This window comes from Epinephelus moara, chromosome 6 (genome assembly GCF_006386435.1).
Source record: "Epinephelus moara isolate mb chromosome 6, YSFRI_EMoa_1.0, whole genome shotgun sequence".
NCBI lineage: Eukaryota > Metazoa > Chordata > Actinopteri > Perciformes > Serranidae > Epinephelus > Epinephelus moara.
Window position 1 is genome coordinate 4,528,906 of NC_065511.1, and position 17,555 is coordinate 4,546,460.

A 17,555-nucleotide genomic window follows, 5' to 3' on the forward strand; every position below is an offset into this window, starting at 1 on the left:
CTGTTCCCTCAGACAAAAGAAGTGTATGGGTAAACTGCTGGAATATAATGCTGATGTCAACATCTGCAACAATGAGGGACTGACTGCTGTGAGTGGACTCTTCTCCAGTTGTGCTTCATGTTTCTGTTGAATGTCTTAAAATCAATGTAATCATCATTGTTAATCAAGTTATCGTAGTGTTATCTCTGTGACAGGTGGTTGTTTAAAGGGACAGTTTACCCCAAAAATACATATTTCTCCTCTTACCCGCCGTGCAATTTATATGTCGAGATAGTTTTGGTGTGAGCTGCCGAGTGTTGGAGATATCTGCCTTCTCCCAAATATAATGAAACTAGATGGCACTCAGCTTGTGGTCCTCAAAGTAACGATAGATTTGAAAAACTCATCAGCAGTGTCTCCTTCCAGAAATCATGTCCTGGTTAGAAAGAAGTGTGCATCTACAGCTAGCTCACCTCACAGTAGTGAGCTAGCTGGCGTTACAGCCTAGCCGAGGAGGACGCCATTAATGTGCTGTCACAAGGTGGAGCCTGTCATCCATGAGTAGATGAACACTACCTTTTGCGAGGTGATATGGTTGATGGGTGTAGTTGGGTAGAAAGAAAATAGTTCCAAAATAAAACTGCTTTCAACAGGGTCTGTGTATTATCTTGAGTAACTTGGTCATTATCTCTGGAAAGGGACATTGCTGTTGAGTTTTTCAAATTTGTTTTTTGGTCCTTTGACAAGCTCCACAACTCACACCAAAACAGTCTAGATTGATAAATAGCACCACAGATAAGCTATGTAGTTTTGATTTTTGGTAAACTGCCCCTTTACCTCCTGTAGTCAGGATAGTGATTGTTCATGTAAACCAATGCTACAGATCCACTGGTTGGCAGTGAATGGAAGAACGGAGCTCCTCCATGATCTGGTCCAGCATGTGTCCAATGTGGATGTGGAAGACGCCATGGGACAGACAGCTCTACATGTGGCCTGTCAGAATGGACACAAAACTGTGAGCCAATTTTAAAATACCTCTTTAATTAAAAAGCCATATAGAGCACAGGACTCAAAGCTTGGCAACAGATGTAAGTCTTTAGCTGGATCAGTTCAGTCCACTTTAGTCCATTTGAGCATTAGGAGCAGCATGGCTTCTAGGGGCTGCTTGTCAGGCTTTTAGGCCTTTATGGCCAGTAGTTTGAGGGCAGTAAATATTGGGTATTACTGGCAGGGCACAGTTGTTGACAGGATTTTGCATTCTCTTTGATCCAGGGGTGAAAGTAGATTGAAGTTCTTGCTGTTACTACTACTCCAACCTTTATCGCTTCATGTCCATTTTTTTAATGCCTGTATAGTATAGAAAGAAATTAACACTTAACATCATGTTTAGCAAATGATTCATTTGAATGGTCAAAGTGCCACGGAAGTGAATGTTGACAAAGCTTTCAAAATCATAACAATTTGTTTTGTTTTAAATGAGGAGAAAAATACAACTAATTTTAATGGACTATAGTTGAACAAGTCTCTGTCTTTGAATTCATCGATCATTGTGCTCAGAAACAAATAGAATAACTACTTCTTGGTTGTATGCCTCCACTAACCAGTCAAATTGCTGTTTACATCTATGTCTGTCCAGATTCTTATATATCCATGACAGCTGACAATGCTTCAAATATCAATGTCACTGCAAAGAAGCTAAATATCTTAAAACGTGGATGCTTCACACACATCTTTAACTCAGCAGCACAATACAATCAGCACAGTTTTAATGTGGACACCCAAGATTAGAGTCACCAAACCAGTATCTGACCAAATATTCCCCTTCTGTACCTGAGATGTGATGTTGAATAATGGCCAGAAAAGTGTTTTGCAGAAAATTATGTCACAGTAAAGTTGACCTTTTGAAGATATAAAATGTCATCATTTCATTTTATCCTATTAGACATTTGTGTGAAATTTTGTTATCATTAGCAAATGTGTGGTCGGCTTATGTTGTGGCCAAAAACATGTTTTTGAGGTCACAGTCACCTTGACCTTTGACGGGGTGGATGGTCAACCTGAAAATATAATGCCTGCGACCACTGGTGCAGAGGCACAAGAGTTTCTAAGATCGAAGTTATTTAATATTTGGGGACACTACACTTAATGAGAGTGAATTTTTCCCCAAAATGCAAAAGCACATTTTTCCAAGCTGTTCCAAGTGTTGTGGTGTAACCAACAGGAGAGCATTGATGTGTGTAGTGATTTTTGGGACATAATACTTTATGAGAATTAAGCTCTTGAATAGTTTTGTAGCATCTCCTTTCAGTGTTGTACTTTGTAGACAGCCCATGCGTACTCGTCTCATAGCCAGATGCACACAGGGCAGTGTTACTGCCCAGCTTGAAGAACGCCTTGTTTTGATGAAAATTTGGTCATAGTTCATTGTCTACCTAACTACGATTGGAAAGAGACTTTGTCTGATAACAATGTTTGCCCTGTAAGTTATTGATCTGGGAAGTTTGAATCTGTGGTTTCTCTTTTCTACAGTAACAAACTGCTTCAGGCAGACAACTGCTGTCCTCTCCTTTCATTACAGTGTGTCAGCACTGAATCTTTTAGTGGTACAGTGTACCAGACTGTACCGCCTACTTTCACCCCTGCTTTGATCCATATTACCGGTGGAACTCTGAGATGAATCACAGCCACTGGGTGCTTGGCTGTAGTTTTGGAGCTAAAATGCAACTTGGCTATGGATGTGGCTGTTCCTGTAGCTGTAATTGTGACTGGCGGGCTGTAATTTACAGCACATAAGATTGTTAAATTGGCCAAGTGTTGTTGTAAAGCCAGAGGCTCCTGCCACACATCCTTGTCATTACAATCATTAAATACATGTGTGTCACAGTGTCATGACGATGCATCCTTGAGGTTAACTGCTGTGAGCATAGCATGAGCCAGCCACAGCAGAGGGCTCACCCACTTAGGCTGTGCGCACTGCTAGTGGATGGAGCTGCTGTCCATGCCTGGCTCTCCTCCAGAAATATGAATAATACACCAGATATTATCCATTACAGAGATCCTCTCATTTTACAACCTTTTATCCTATCGATAATTCAGCCATTACATCATGAGAATGTAGACCCAGAAATCATTTCTGTAAATTGTTACTATCATCCAGTATATCAGTGTGTGATGTGTGTGTGTGTGTGTGTGTGTGTTTGCTCAGACGGTGTTGTGTCTTCTGGACAGTGGAGCTGACATCAATCGGCCCAACGTCTCTGGAGCCACACCCCTTTACTTTGCCTGCAGGTGATGTCATCAGTGATGGTATTGTAATGCTGATGATTCATGGTGTGGCACTGATGCATATACTTAGACTCTTAATTTCAAAAAGGACTTAACCAACCAGAGTTGGCTTTTTACAGTTAGTAACTCACATGTTAGAACCTGGAATGTGAGGGATTGAACTATTGTAAAATACCCATGGATAACGCTTTGTATCATAGTGCCAGTATTTGACAGTCCGTTACTGTAGTTGTATGAAACTTGTCTTGTGTTGTTCTGTAGTCATGGCCAAAGAGACACAGCGCAGATCCTGCTCTCTCGAGGTGCCAAATACCTCGCTGACAAGAATGGAATCACTCCTCTGGATCTCTGTGTGCAGGTGAGTGTGTGTTTTTTGCCTCCTTTTTACCATCCACGACCTTTACACCTTTTTCTGTTAGTGTTGTGTGTTGTTACTGTACCTCCTGTGTGTGGTCAGGGTGGATATGGGGAGACCTGCGAGATCCTCATCCAGCACCACGGCAGACTTTTCCAGACCCTCATCCAGATGACACAAAATGATGATATGAAGGAGAACATGGTAGGACCACTTTGTCTCTACAGTCATTCAGTCCCTGTGCATACACTTCTATTGATATGTGTGTGTGTGTGTGTGTGTGTGTGTGTGTGTGTGTGTGTGTGTGTGTGTGTAGCTCAGGCAGGTCCTGGAGCATGTCTCTCAGCAGAGCGACAGTCATTACCAGAGGATCTTGACCAGTCTTGCTGAGGTAGCTACCACCAATGGACACAAGCTTCTCAGGTATAACTTTATATATTTGATTCTCATATTTGCCTCTTTTTCTTGTTTGTTATTGATCTGTTATACAGAATGTTTTAACTTACTCACAGTTTTAGAGGCAGGAATCATTTGACATGTTTTAGGAACCACTTCTTGACTTTCTTTCAGAGTGAGATGTTCAGATTGGTATGAATCTCATGTCAGCATTAAGACTGTCAGCAGGGAGAAACAGCCCGTTTGACTACGTCCAAAGTTCAGAGTTCTGTGTTTAATGACTTACTGTATCTTAGGGATGGGCGAAAGAAAAAGATTTGAAAAAGATTCAAAGCTTTAGGGCTTCAAACGCAGCAAACACAGTGACATCTGGTGGTTTGCAGAACGTACAGCAGCCCTTTAAGACTGACAGAAGCACCACAGCCCCTCTCAGAATTTAATAGTTTTATATGTGTGCAATAAGCCTGTGTGTTGTCATTAAATCTGAAATTCTTTTGATCAGAATACTTTTTACCATCAGCTGCATCAAATGTAGATGCAAGATTCCCATAGTCATGGAAAACTTGGAAAAGTCATGGAATTCACATTTTCCAGGCCTGGAAAAGTCATAGAATTAGTAAAAATCATTGACAGTTTTAAAAAAAGTTGTGGAATTTTGTTGTGTGTATAATGTCATTGTTAAAGTTATCTGCTCTGGTTAACCTTCAACATAACGCAACATAACGTCAAATGTATTTTCTGAAGCTATCAATGTAACGCAGCTCAGATATGCATCCATGTGTGACAACATTTTGTTTACCATCACATACCTTTCCTCGTTTTCTCCCTGCGTTCTTACTCTTCCTCCACGTGTGGCAGCTAGCTGAAATTTATGTTTGAATCTGATATGTTTGAAAAATGCTGGGCAAGTTTTTTTTCTTATTATGGGTCCTTAAAGTCATAGAAAAGTTTTGAAATTTTCTCCATGAAAATGTGTGGGAACCCTGTTGATGGTATTGTGCAGAATGTTACAGTAAAATAATTAATTAATGCATCATCCACAAAGCCTACATACTGTATAAACCATTTTGCTGACTTTAAACCTTAATGTACTGTATTGGTATAGTTTATATGAATTGCAGTGTGATATGATTGGAGACTGATATTCATAATGTTAGCTTTTTATTTTTATTTTAACGTAATTACCTGGTATCAAGTGGAAATGTTCTCATGCTCATGATTAAACACCTTTCCAGTGTAAATCACCATATTTCTGTTATTCTTCTCAGCATAGTAACATAATAACATGCAAAACTTTTAAACCTGTCCAACTGAATGAAGCGCTTTCGGTTGCACCAGTGACATTTGACGCTCCAGATGTCATCAATCACGTGGTGTTCTTGATTTGATTCAAACTCAGACACAATGTATTGAAACAGTGTGCCTCACAGGAGTGAAACAAGTTTTGTAGCTTTGGTATCATGAACCCATCTCTACTGTTTCTCCTTTCTTAAATCACATTACATAAATGTAAAAACAACAATTTGTGGTCTCTATCATTCTATCCTGTCATGCTTGTGATGTAGATAAAAATTAAAACCAGTATAGATTATAGATTGTTGAACATTGTGTGTCCTGGTCCTTCGTGATTTCAAACTGTGTCTTTCCTAACGGAAGCCTTTCCTCTACCAGGATTCACCTCAATAACCAATTTATTATTTTAAGATTTAGAATTTAAGATACAGATACATATTAAAAATCAAGTCACCGACAGTCATAGACACTTAACTAGAATCAATAGATTGAATGTGTGACTTTCTGTGTAATTCTGAGTGTTTCAGTGATGGCTGATGGACAGAAGGGAACTGTTTTCCCTCTTTAGATATTTCTCAGAGGTTGTCTTTGTGTAAGACAGCAGTGTGACATCAGCATCTCACAGCGAAGCTTTAAAGATCAATGCTGAGAAGAAATAGAGGATCAAAGATGTTCTCACAGACAAGTGTCCCCTGTTTTACTCAGTTGAATCAGCGTGATCAGTACTCCTCTCCCTCACTGACTGCAGACAGACTTGGAAACAATTACAAATGGCAAACATTACAATATTGTGCCTCCCTGTACTGCAGCTGTCTTATCTGTGACAGTGTGTTTGATTTGATGGAACTGCATTACAAACTGATTGTTGAGTGGTGCTAAGATGTGTTTGACTCTGTCCCTCCTCAGCCTGTCCAGCAGTTATGAAGCTCAGATGAAGAGTCTGCTGAGAATCGTTCGTATTTTCTGCCATGTGTTTCGCCTGGGGCCTTCATCCCCCAACAATGGCAACGACATGGGCTACAACGGCAACAAGACACCTCGCAGCCAGGTCTTTAAGGTTAGTACAAGCTGTATAGAAAGTATACTGTGATCTGTAAGGGCTGTAAAACCACTGAGTAGTCTGCTGGGATGGAAGTAGTGTATGTTCTGTGTTATTTGCAAAAGTGTGAGATTCAAATGTCAGCAAAAATTAAGTAAATATTGAGGCACAAAATAGGAAAGAAATCTGCACACTGTTTTGCCCCCATGATTCTTTTAATAGAGTGCAGAAGTCACGCCGCTTCCAGTAGAGCTCATGGGACCTTAGATTGGAAAAAATATGAATGGCCGTGAATGGGGAGAGCAATATTATCTTTTGTTCCGAATGGCCGTGAATGGGGAGAGCAATATTATCTTTTGTTCCCATTTGAGTTGTGACATGAAATCTAAATATGTTGTTAATGAATTTAAAACATAAATTTTAAGGTCAAGAAAGTCATACTTTGTGGTAAAACTGTTGAGACGAGGATTCCCTCCCCCGTGATGCTGCATATGCGTGATCTTACATTATGCTCAAAGAGTGGGACTTTGTTTCATATTTGCCGGGGTAGTAGCGACGCGCCTCTTGCTCCTTGGTGCTATATATCCCTTGCTGGTGGATGTATTCTCAAGATGGCGAAACGTTATGGAACTACCCAGAGGACTTACCCGCACAATGTACAAACAAATCCGAAATTCTCCTTTACGAGAATAAGTCAGATTATTGGTGGAGGTAATAGTACACCAATGATGACATATTTATGAATGCAGACATCGATCTTTGCCAATAAACAACTGAAAATGTTACACAATGTCCCTTTAATACTTAATCTTACTACAGACAAATAGATCAGAGGCGACATATGAACAATTGGAAGCAGCCAACATGCTTTTTCTTATTTTGCACAATGAATGAATATTTCAAACATTGAAAAGCATTCTGTATAATGTCTCCATCTCCTGGTGGGCCATCACAATAAGAGTAGACATGCAAAATATGATGTCAATTCCACTACATCACTACACCACCTAATTTTAGTGATCCACATGATCACTAAAATTAGGTGGGGGAAAAAAGTGGATATATCGATATCGGTATCAGTTATCGGTCAAATGAGTTATTATGTATCAGCATTTTGGATATCGACAAAAAAATCCAATGTAACGGAAAAGTAATGTAATGGAAATTCCTAGTAACGGAAATGTTATTGCAGAAATACTGAAGAAATTAGTTTATTTAGATACAGTGTCTCCATTGCAGAGTTTGTCAACAAGAGAGCACTCACAAATAAGTAAATGTTACTTTTAATTATGCGTGACAGAAGAAAACAATGGACATGTTAACCAGGGTTGGAAATTAGCACCAGCCACCAGTCAAATGCTGGTAAAACATGCATCGAGTGGCGGCTGGATTGGCTTCACTCATCAGCTAAAAAAAAGGTGATATATTGGGTGGCTGGTCTATTGTGTAATCCACCAGTGGCAGTGGCAGGTGGACAAAAAAGTTAATGTCCAACCCTGGTTAAAGACGTTCAATGCATTACACGTTAAATGTGTTAAATGTGATGAACACGTCTATTGTCATTTGTGAGTGCCAACAAATGTATTCGTTTTTTTTGTGATTTATTTTTTGTTTTTTTGTTTGGACAGCACCCATTACAGACCATTATAGATCACAGTGTGTATTTACAACAAACCCTTACGTCACATACATAATATCAAACAGCGCTGAGCAAATGCTGCCGCACATGGTGAGTTTTTAGTCACCTCAAGAAAGGCCCACCCAAAAAAAATCAACACCAGTTTAAGTGTATGGTGTATTTAAAATATTTTCACTGCTTTACATCAAAGCCACCAGACTGAAACGGTAATTTTACTTAGCGCAACTGGTCTACCGTGTCCTCAGTTGGTTAGTGTATGGTAAGTTGAATAGATATTAAAATATAGCGTCCTTTTCCACAGCAGCACATTGTTTAGCATCAGTGCTGACAGGTCGGACCATAGTGATTAAGTGAGTATCTTTTAAATGTTAGTTATGGCTGAAAATGACAACAGAAAGAGACAAATGTACTGATTTGATATATCTATACAATTGAAAGTAATTAGCAATTGTCCACCCGAAGGTGATTGCTGTTTTTTGTGCAATGTCACATTGATTTGGTCTTTACTTATGAGACACTTAAGTTGAGCCTGCCTGTTCTTTTGTTTCACCAGAGAGCACTAACATGTTTATTTTTGGACTGTAGAATGTCCTGCTCACTACATATCTTGGTCACTAATTGACGAACCTCATTTATGTGACAGTTATCAAAAATGTTTGTGTTATGAGTTTGTGTTATTTTAAAAAGAATTTGGGGTTTTCTTTTTTTCTTTTTCTTTTTTAACTTTCAAATATCAAGATTGGCCTCAAAATAACATACTCCAGCTTTTGGAATTTGTAATGAAACTGTTACTATGTGGTTGAAGTACTTATGTTTAGCTTATGATTTTTGAAGTTGATGAAAGTGGTGAAAGTAAGCCAAAACAATGAGCTAAAAGACTCAAAAAATGCCACTAAGCTGCAGAGTTGGTTATAAGTCATTGTGGGTTTGTCCCCACGAGTGACCCCTTTCATATAACACTGAGTCATGTGAGCCTTTGTTAATATGAAAACATTGATGACTACAGCACTCGTGTAGGGTTTGAAAATGTCTGACTTTGCCATGTTCTGGTGGTAGTACAAAAACAGCAGAGGGGCAATAGTGAAACTTTGTGTAGTGTATTGCATATTGTATTGAAAGCTAGTTGGCAACAGTGGCACATGATAATACTGACTCGACTTTGTGTCCTTTCAACTAAAACAGCAGCAATAAGAACTGACTCCATTGGTTACAGATGTGTGTGAGACAGATGGAGGTGGAGACGGTACAAAAAACTGAATGTTCCTGGACAGGTTCTGCTGTCTTTGATGTGAGACATGGATTTTTTTTTATCATTTGCAGTTAATCATAAACCTCTGCATGTCAAATACACTGATGTGTTAAAATCTGGGAAATTTGATCTGTGGAAACCTTCCTACCGTCAAGGTAGTTGGAGCTGGGTATTTAAATTTCATCTTCCACTGAATGAAAGTCTGACAGGTGATTTACTCTGATATTTAATATTCCATTTGAAAATGATTGGTACTTTGGTGGGTTTGGACAGAGTTAGGGTTGGGCAATATTGATAAAATCTGCTTTCATGCTATCAAGGTCCTTCCAATCCTATAAATCTATTACGGTCATAAAGCAGTTCTGCTCAATGATTTGAACTCTGCCTGCAATCACCTGACCCAACAAATTTCTTTTAAAGCAGCAGTGACTTTGGCATGACTCTTTAAGTTTGACAAATGTCATAGCTTATAGTATACGTATTTCAGAATTGCTCAACCCTAAATAGTTGTCATTATCTTGGGGTTGGGATTGTATGATTTTTTTGATTTGCATCAACACTACTCAGACCGACTTCTAACTTCACCCCTTTAATACACAGAAAGGAAGGTTTAGATACTGTAGTGTTTGGGTTTGCTATCTGTGGCACACGTCTGCACGTCCATTTGCTAACTGTAAAGAGCCAAAAATCTTTAATTAAATGGAGAAAAGAAAGCAAACCAGAACAAAATCACCATAAAAAAAAAGTTCACAGTTGATGTGGAAGCTTTTATTTATTTCATTTATGCTTTATTTAGCCAGGAAGGCCCCACTGAGGTATATACGATTTGTTCTTCCAGGGAGTCAAGACATTTAATGACATTTAATGATTCCATAGTTAACCTTTTATAAAAATTTTTGTTGTAAGATTTAAACAGGATTCTGTTCCGACACTAACTTAAAAAGAAAACCTTCTCATCATGCAGCACGTTTGTTTAAAGGGTATTTTCATCCAAATAACAAAAATCTTTCAGATTTCACCCTCCACCCAAATACAGTAAAGATGAAGAGTATTCATAGGGATTTATTCTCCAGTAGCAAGTAGTTACAACAAACTCAGGACCACAGAATGTGGATTATGCAGAGAAACAAGGTCACTGTGTCTGAAACGAGATTTTGCCGTTTACTTTTTTGTGCCTCCATGCTGGCGATAGCTACGGCCGCAGGTATTATGTTTTCGTGTTGTCTGTCCATCCGTGTTTATTCTCGTCAACGCAATATAAGAACGGAATTTCTTGAGATTTGGCACAAACGTTCACTTAGACTTAACTATGAACTGATTTTGGCTTTCAAATGTCAAAGTCACTGTTACCATGTCTGTATTATTCTCATGTACTCAATATCTCAAGAACACCTCGAGGGAATTTCTTCAAATTTGGCACAAATGTCTGCTTGGGCTCTGCTATAAACGGATTAGATTTTGGTGGTCAATGGTCAAGGTCACTGTGACCTTGCGTCCAGCTCATTCTCATGTCATGTGATATCTCAAGAACACCACGAGGAAATTTCTTCAAACTTGGCACAGAAGTCCACTTAGACTCAACAACAAACTGATTAGATTTTGGTAGTAAAAGGCCAAGGTCATCGTGATCTTGTCGGTCTTATTCAAGTTAACATAATATTTAAAGAACACCTTGAGGGAATTTCTTTAAATTTAGCACAAATGTCCATTAGAACTCAAGGATAAACTTATTACATTTTGGTGGTCAAAGGTGAACGTCACTGTTACCCCAAAAACATGTTTTGGCCATAACTCAAAAATGCACAGGATAATTATGTCAAAATTTCATAAAAATGTCTTTAATGATAAAGGTTTTTTTGGGCCATTATTCAGCGTCATAACTGATGGACAGAAGGGGAGACATTTGGTTAGATACTGAATCTGGGGTGTCCACCTTGAAACTGTGCTGATTGTATAGATCTTCTGTGCTGCTGGGTCGAAAATGTGTGTATGAAGCATTCATGTTGTCGAGTGTGTAGCTTTTTTGCAATAACTTCCACATTTAAAGCACTGTCATGGCTACATGAGTGTGGACAGACATGGATGTAAACTGTAACTGTAGGCATACAACTGCGGGGCGGTAATTCTATTATCTTTTTTATTTTTTTTAACTGTCATTTTTCCCTCTTATGAGCTCTTCAGACAGAATACCATTCACCTCAATTGAAGGCAAATAATCAGAGACAATTAGAGACAAATATCTAAAAACGTGGTCAAAGAAAACGCAGCTATCTCGGGCGAGTTCACAAAAGGGTTGCACAGCTTTTGTGGCTGTCTCAACCTGCACAAATAGGACGAAAAGAAGCCATGTAATTCTCAAATCACCTGCAAAGGGTCAAATGCAGCCCAAACTGCACTGCCAAGCAAATAGCATCTTGGTGCTCCTGTGCTATTTACATGTATTTAAATTAGGTAATTTTGTGCAAAATTGGCCCCTTTCTACGCAAATTAGCATTATTGCAAAAAACAGTCCAATTCATAAAGAGCAGCACTAATAGCCACATGCAGTTACAGTGTAATTATTAGCATCTTCAGAGGGTTGGTGGTAACTGAAGGGCACTGACAGACTTGGATATTAAGCCCAAATATAGTTTCTGCCTGTCAGGTATAAATTCCTTGCCTGAAGTGAACTGGTCAGGTCCTGTCACTTCAGTTTGAAAATTTCAGTTTTCTTTTTTTCTCTGCCATTGTTCTGCCTACAAAATTTATACTTTGGCACATGGATGATTGTATCCAGTGACAACACTTTATTTGTGTGTTTGTGCTGTAATGTCATTAGCGCAATGTCTTTTGTGAATCAAACCTTGGCGGGGCAGATAGTTCCAAGTGATGTGCAATTCATAGTGCTGTCAGCAGCCACCATCCACTCTGTGAATTCACACCTCCGTTGCTACTGTAGATGGCACAAGAGGTAAGAAAGAAAATATGTATTTTTTTGCGATTTGGATGGCCTGACAATAAAAAGCAAACTTCTCTGCTGGTGCAACTGACAGGGTCCTCAGATCTTTGAAATCCTGATCCTGATTTCAACGACCTTTAGTGTAGTCAGAACGTTCTTTGCTTGTAGTCAGTTGGACAAAGGGCATTCTCTAGAACTTTTTCCTCTTTGAAATTTGTCTTCACTCAATCCCAGATTCTGTGGAAAAGTTGAAGGCTAAAGTTACTCTTCATATATCTTCATTGATCACTCTCTTTGTTTTCTCTTTGATCCTGTGTACCTCTCACCTATTGTCTGTCTCTTTTAGCCTTTGGAGCTGCTGTGGCACTCCCTGGATGAGTGGCTGGTGCTTATCTCCACAGAGCTGGACAGGAACAGGAAGAACCCGTCTTCCTCCTCATCCAGCAGCGAGATAGCCTCTCTGCTTCTGAAACAGCGAGAGGTCGACCACTCCGGGTCCACACCCAAACTCCCCTCCTTACTGGACCCTCAGACTGTCATGGAAACAGAGGTCTATGCTGACGGCGAGGATGTCATCTCCATGACAGCCAATCGGCTCAGCGCTGTGATCCAGGCCTTCTATATGTGCTGCTCCTGTCAGATGCCACAAGGGTCTGTGCTCAGACTTCACTTGTCAGCTGTCATATGTAGTCAGTACACAGGAAAAAGTTAAATTTTGGTTCTGTACATCTGGAGTCTGTTAAGATCACAGCTGTACTACTGCTACTACTGTACAGCCACTACTACTCTTGGTACTACCACTGCCACTACTGCTATACTACTACTGACACTAATACTATAGCCACTACTACTACAGCAACTGTACTACTGCTACTACAGCCACTACTAATACTACTCTTGGTACTAGTAGCAACTGTACTACTGCTACTACAGCCACTACTAATACTACTCTTGGTACTACCACTGCCACTACTGCTGTACTACTACTGACACTAGTACTATAGCCACTTCTTATACTACTCTTGGTACAGCCACTACTGCTATGCTACTTCTGATACTTTTACCACAGCCACCACTTCTATTACTGGTACTACTGCCAGTATACGGCCAGTACTAGTATAAAGCAGGGCTCAAAGTACCACATGCATATGTACACACAGAATTTGAGCTGTGCACATAATTCTCAGCTCTACATGCACTGGTACACATAATTTGGTACAGGTGTCAACTCACACATTGACCACAAGACTCACGCAATTGATGAGCAGCACAGCTTCAACAGCAAAACTGGATATTGCTAATATGGATGGGATATTGGATATTGGATAGACATTCGCTCTATATCCAACAGCATTTGTAACTCAGTTTCAGCTGATGTTGGCAGCAGGAGGATGGCTAGCTTACCCCCCAGCTCTACACTTAACTGCTGGGGACTTACTTATGGATCATCAAATAACATACAACCAGTGTTTTTTCAATACCTTGCCAATATTAGGGAAAATTATGATTTAAAAAATTATACTAAATTGGTCTCATGTAGCACATTTATTTATAATAACTTTTTTGTTACTTACTTTACATGAATATTTTAATAGAAAATAATGGCAGTTTCAGTGTAATTTTTTCTAGTGATCCAAGTTTAATACCTAATTGCCTACACAGGACACATTTCTTCACATAGGATTTTAGTGCTTCCTCTGTTTTTATGCCTCCACACCAGCAATAGCCATGGCAGGAGACCAGTGGCGGCTGCTGGTCTTTCAAACAGGGGAAGCTCACTTTAAGTTAACATCATAAAATTTGTCATATTGTAGCGAAGCAGTAACTTATAAAAGGAACATTTAATTGAAGCTGATTTTCAACCACACTCATGCCATAGAACCACAGCAAAACACACCTCCAAGATTTTCAGATGGGTTTAGTTGTGTGTGTACTGTACAAACGATGAAAATGAGCTATATCGCTTATGGAAATAAGGCACTCTGTCAGAAGACTCCACTCGCAAATATCTGCATGGGACTGAGCTCGCAATGCGACGATGCTGGTGTGTATTTCCAAAGCGCTGTCAATCAAAAAGGGGTTCAGCCTTTTAGACAATTCCTCCAATCATCATGCATACCCCGAGCGTCTTCTCCCGCCTACCGCTCCATTAGGTCCCAGGGAAGCTGAGCCTCCCTGGAAGAGACGATTTTGTCGTATTTATCCAATGACCATCTCGCTTTGCTGCATGAAAAAAACCCTGCTCAGCGCTGTCTCCTAGGAATGCTTGGAGGCTCCACATCCACCGTGTTGACATGAGAATGTATGACAGGGAGGCCGCGTTTGAAAACTGGTGATAAACAGCTGACGTTTGAACATCATAGTCATGATGTTAAACGCATCCTAGCACACGTTTAATGCAATGTAGATTCTTATTTTAATGTAAATTATACAACAGTTGGTTCCGACCAACAAATTTGATTGGACGAGAGGCATTCCGTGAGTGCTGATATAGAGTATAACATCACTGGGACTTGTAACAGTAAAATCACTCCGCTCACAGGTGTTATAAAAATAAATACAACCGTTAGCTAACCAACTGTCACACTCGCTACATTGACGCAAACTGGCACTATAACGTTACACCACGAAGATGGATATTTTCCCCAAAATTACATTTGAATTAAATTATGAGTGGTCGTCAGGAGAGGACGCAGGAGAGGACGAGGAAAAGGAAAGCCAGGACTCTTCTGTGCAGACCTCCAGGTGTGTTTGTGTATCATCAGCCGAGCTCGACAAACTGCAGAGGAGCAAAAATTAAGCGAACACGGTCAGGAATTGTCAATGATCATCTGATGAGGTACGGATGAGGATGAGGGAGAGTGGAAGGTGAATCCGGCCGTGCTAACATCCAGGTTTGCCAACGTTTCATCAGCCGAACTGGACGAAGTTACACAGCTACAGATCAATGTAAATACAAAGTAGGCTAGCTTGTGAGTTCCTGGTGTGTGTGCTGCGTCGCCTGGCAACAGACTGGGGGAACTGTTTTTTTTTTCCGCGGAGCTACATAACATACTTAAATAATTTATTTAATCACCTTTTGTTAACATTTCCTTACTCAGCATTGCTGTTTAAGCTGTGGTTGAACTGTTGTATAAAAGCAATATCACACTCGAGGTTGTGACGTTGTACTGTATATCGTCACGGCTGTGATTCGGCCGAAGACAATTACAGCCGTTTCACTCCCTCTCGTGTAATATTGCTTAATTCAATAGTGCATATTTGACCATTTCTTCTATGAAATTTTAGGGGAAGTTCAGCCTCCCTTGTTGTCTCAGAGCAATTGCCCCTGCAGGAGACATTATGTTTTTGGGTTGTCTGTCCATCCCATTCTCGAGAATGCGATATCTCAAGAGCCAAGGACTCAACAATGAACACACACAATGTCACAGGTCAAGGTCACTGTGACCTTGCATCTGTCTCATTTTGTGAACGCGATATCTCGAACACCTTGACGGAATTCTTACAAATTTAGAATAAACACCCACTTAGACTCAACAATGAACTGATTAGATTTTGGTGGTCAAAGGCCAAGGTTTCTGTGAATCTTGTGTCTGTCTCATATTGTGAACGTGATATCTCAAGAACACCGTTAGGGAATTCTTTCAAATCTGGTACCAATGCCCACTTGGACTTAGATTTCCATTGTCAAAGGTCAAGGTCAGTGTGACCTTACATCTGTCTTATTCATGTGAATGCGACATCTCAAGAACACCTGAGGAAAATTTCTTTAAATTTGACACAAATGTCCACTTGGACTCAATAATTAATACTTGTCAAGGTCAAGGTCACTATGACCTCACAAAACGTGTATTCGGCCATAACTCAGGAATTCATACGCTAATTATGACAGTTTCACACAAATGTCTAAAAGGATAAAATTATTACATTATATATCCCAAAGGTAAAAGATCAACTTCACTAATGCAAAATAACATTTCCCAATGACTTCCAGTGTGTTTAATTTCATTCATATTCACAAACTGCACATTCTCGGAACCCTTCGGCTGTATTCGGCGTCTGACTTCCGGCAGTCCGGTTTGATTTGGGTGGAGGAGGCGAATTTTCGTTTCCGACTTCCGTTTATATATAAGTAAATATGCTGAAACATTGCAATAGATTGCAGTGACGCCAATTATGTTCCGCCTCGTTAGTTCACCGCATGGACCGTTTAACCTGGCAACAACTGCAGCCGGCTGAAACGTGATTGGTCAATATCACGCGGACTACAAACAGCCTAGCACCGGAAACCAGGGCTCTTCCACTCTTCTTCCGGCGGCAAGATCTCCGGGGTTTGCCTACAGACTCTACATTCACTGAATGTAGAGTCTGTATATAGAGACTACAAACTGCATAAAAAGCTTCTGTAAACATTGGAAGATGGTAATTGAAACGTAGAGGTAAATAATCAGTCAGTTAATATCTATTTATTTAATAACATGGAAAAAAGTGTACACCAAGAAGACCCAATATGAATAATTTAAAAAGGTCTCCATTTAAGGTTTGCTGAGAAGCTGCTTAAAATGCAACTATGACCATATAAAGTTTGAAATAGTTTCACTGAACTTAACTAGCCTGGAAATCCAGACCCAAATCTAGAAAGATTTAGGGTCTGGCTATGAGTAATGTAAATGGCCCAACTCGAGGGGCGGCACCAAGCATGCATTTGAAAATATCACTGCACGCAATTGGATAACACCACAACCAATCAGAACAATACACGGGGTGACATATCCAGAGCACTACCAGCGGAGCTAACTGGTAGACTCTTGCCGTATCCGGTCGGCAAAACAGCAAAAACGTCCTTCTTGCAAAGGAAAGATTTGTGCGCCGTCTTTTGTTCCTCTTTTAGAGAAAAAGCCAAGTCTAACTCGTTCATTGTAGCGGCCAAAGCCGTTTCAAACAACTGGTGTTCATCCGTAGCCATCTTGCAATGTTTACTGACTGATTCCAGACTTCGTAGTTGCAGCGCTGTCGTCATCTGTTTAGCTCGCCTCTGGCTCGCCTATATCAGATACACCGATGTGATTGGTGCAGCTCGGCTACGAGGGCATGGGTAATGAGCATCTTTACTGATTGCCAGAGTGACTCGCTGAGCAAATTCAAATTGTGCTCTTGCGAGAACTCTGGATTTGGACCTTAAAGGGAAATTTGGGTTTATTTCAACCCGTCTCCTATTGTCCTAAATTTGTTTCAAGTCACTAGTGACATAGAAATAATAGTTAGCATGTTAGCCGTTAGCCTAGATACAGCCGTAGCGTCAGACCTGTTAAAACTTAATTGAACGGGCATCCTTTCAAGTGCAAAGTTAGTCCACTAAACAAGCTTTTCTTCCACAAAGAC

General features: G+C 40.0%; 1 protein-coding gene across 1 annotated transcript in view; it reads left to right on the forward strand.

The window, feature by feature from the left end:
* Positions 1-17,555, forward strand: part of hace1 (HECT domain and ankyrin repeat containing E3 ubiquitin protein ligase 1) — a 55,496-nt gene that overhangs the window by 11,659 nt on the left and 26,282 nt on the right. Inside the window, exons 5-12 of the mRNA XM_050045773.1 lie at positions 13-88; positions 863-994; positions 3,185-3,267; positions 3,526-3,622; positions 3,722-3,823; positions 3,936-4,042; positions 6,215-6,365; positions 12,520-12,824. Coding sequence (XP_049901730.1) covers positions 13-88; positions 863-994; positions 3,185-3,267; positions 3,526-3,622; positions 3,722-3,823; positions 3,936-4,042; positions 6,215-6,365; positions 12,520-12,824 — 1,053 coding nt within the window. The remainder of the gene's footprint in view (positions 1-12; positions 89-862; positions 995-3,184; positions 3,268-3,525; positions 3,623-3,721; positions 3,824-3,935; positions 4,043-6,214; positions 6,366-12,519; positions 12,825-17,555) is intronic.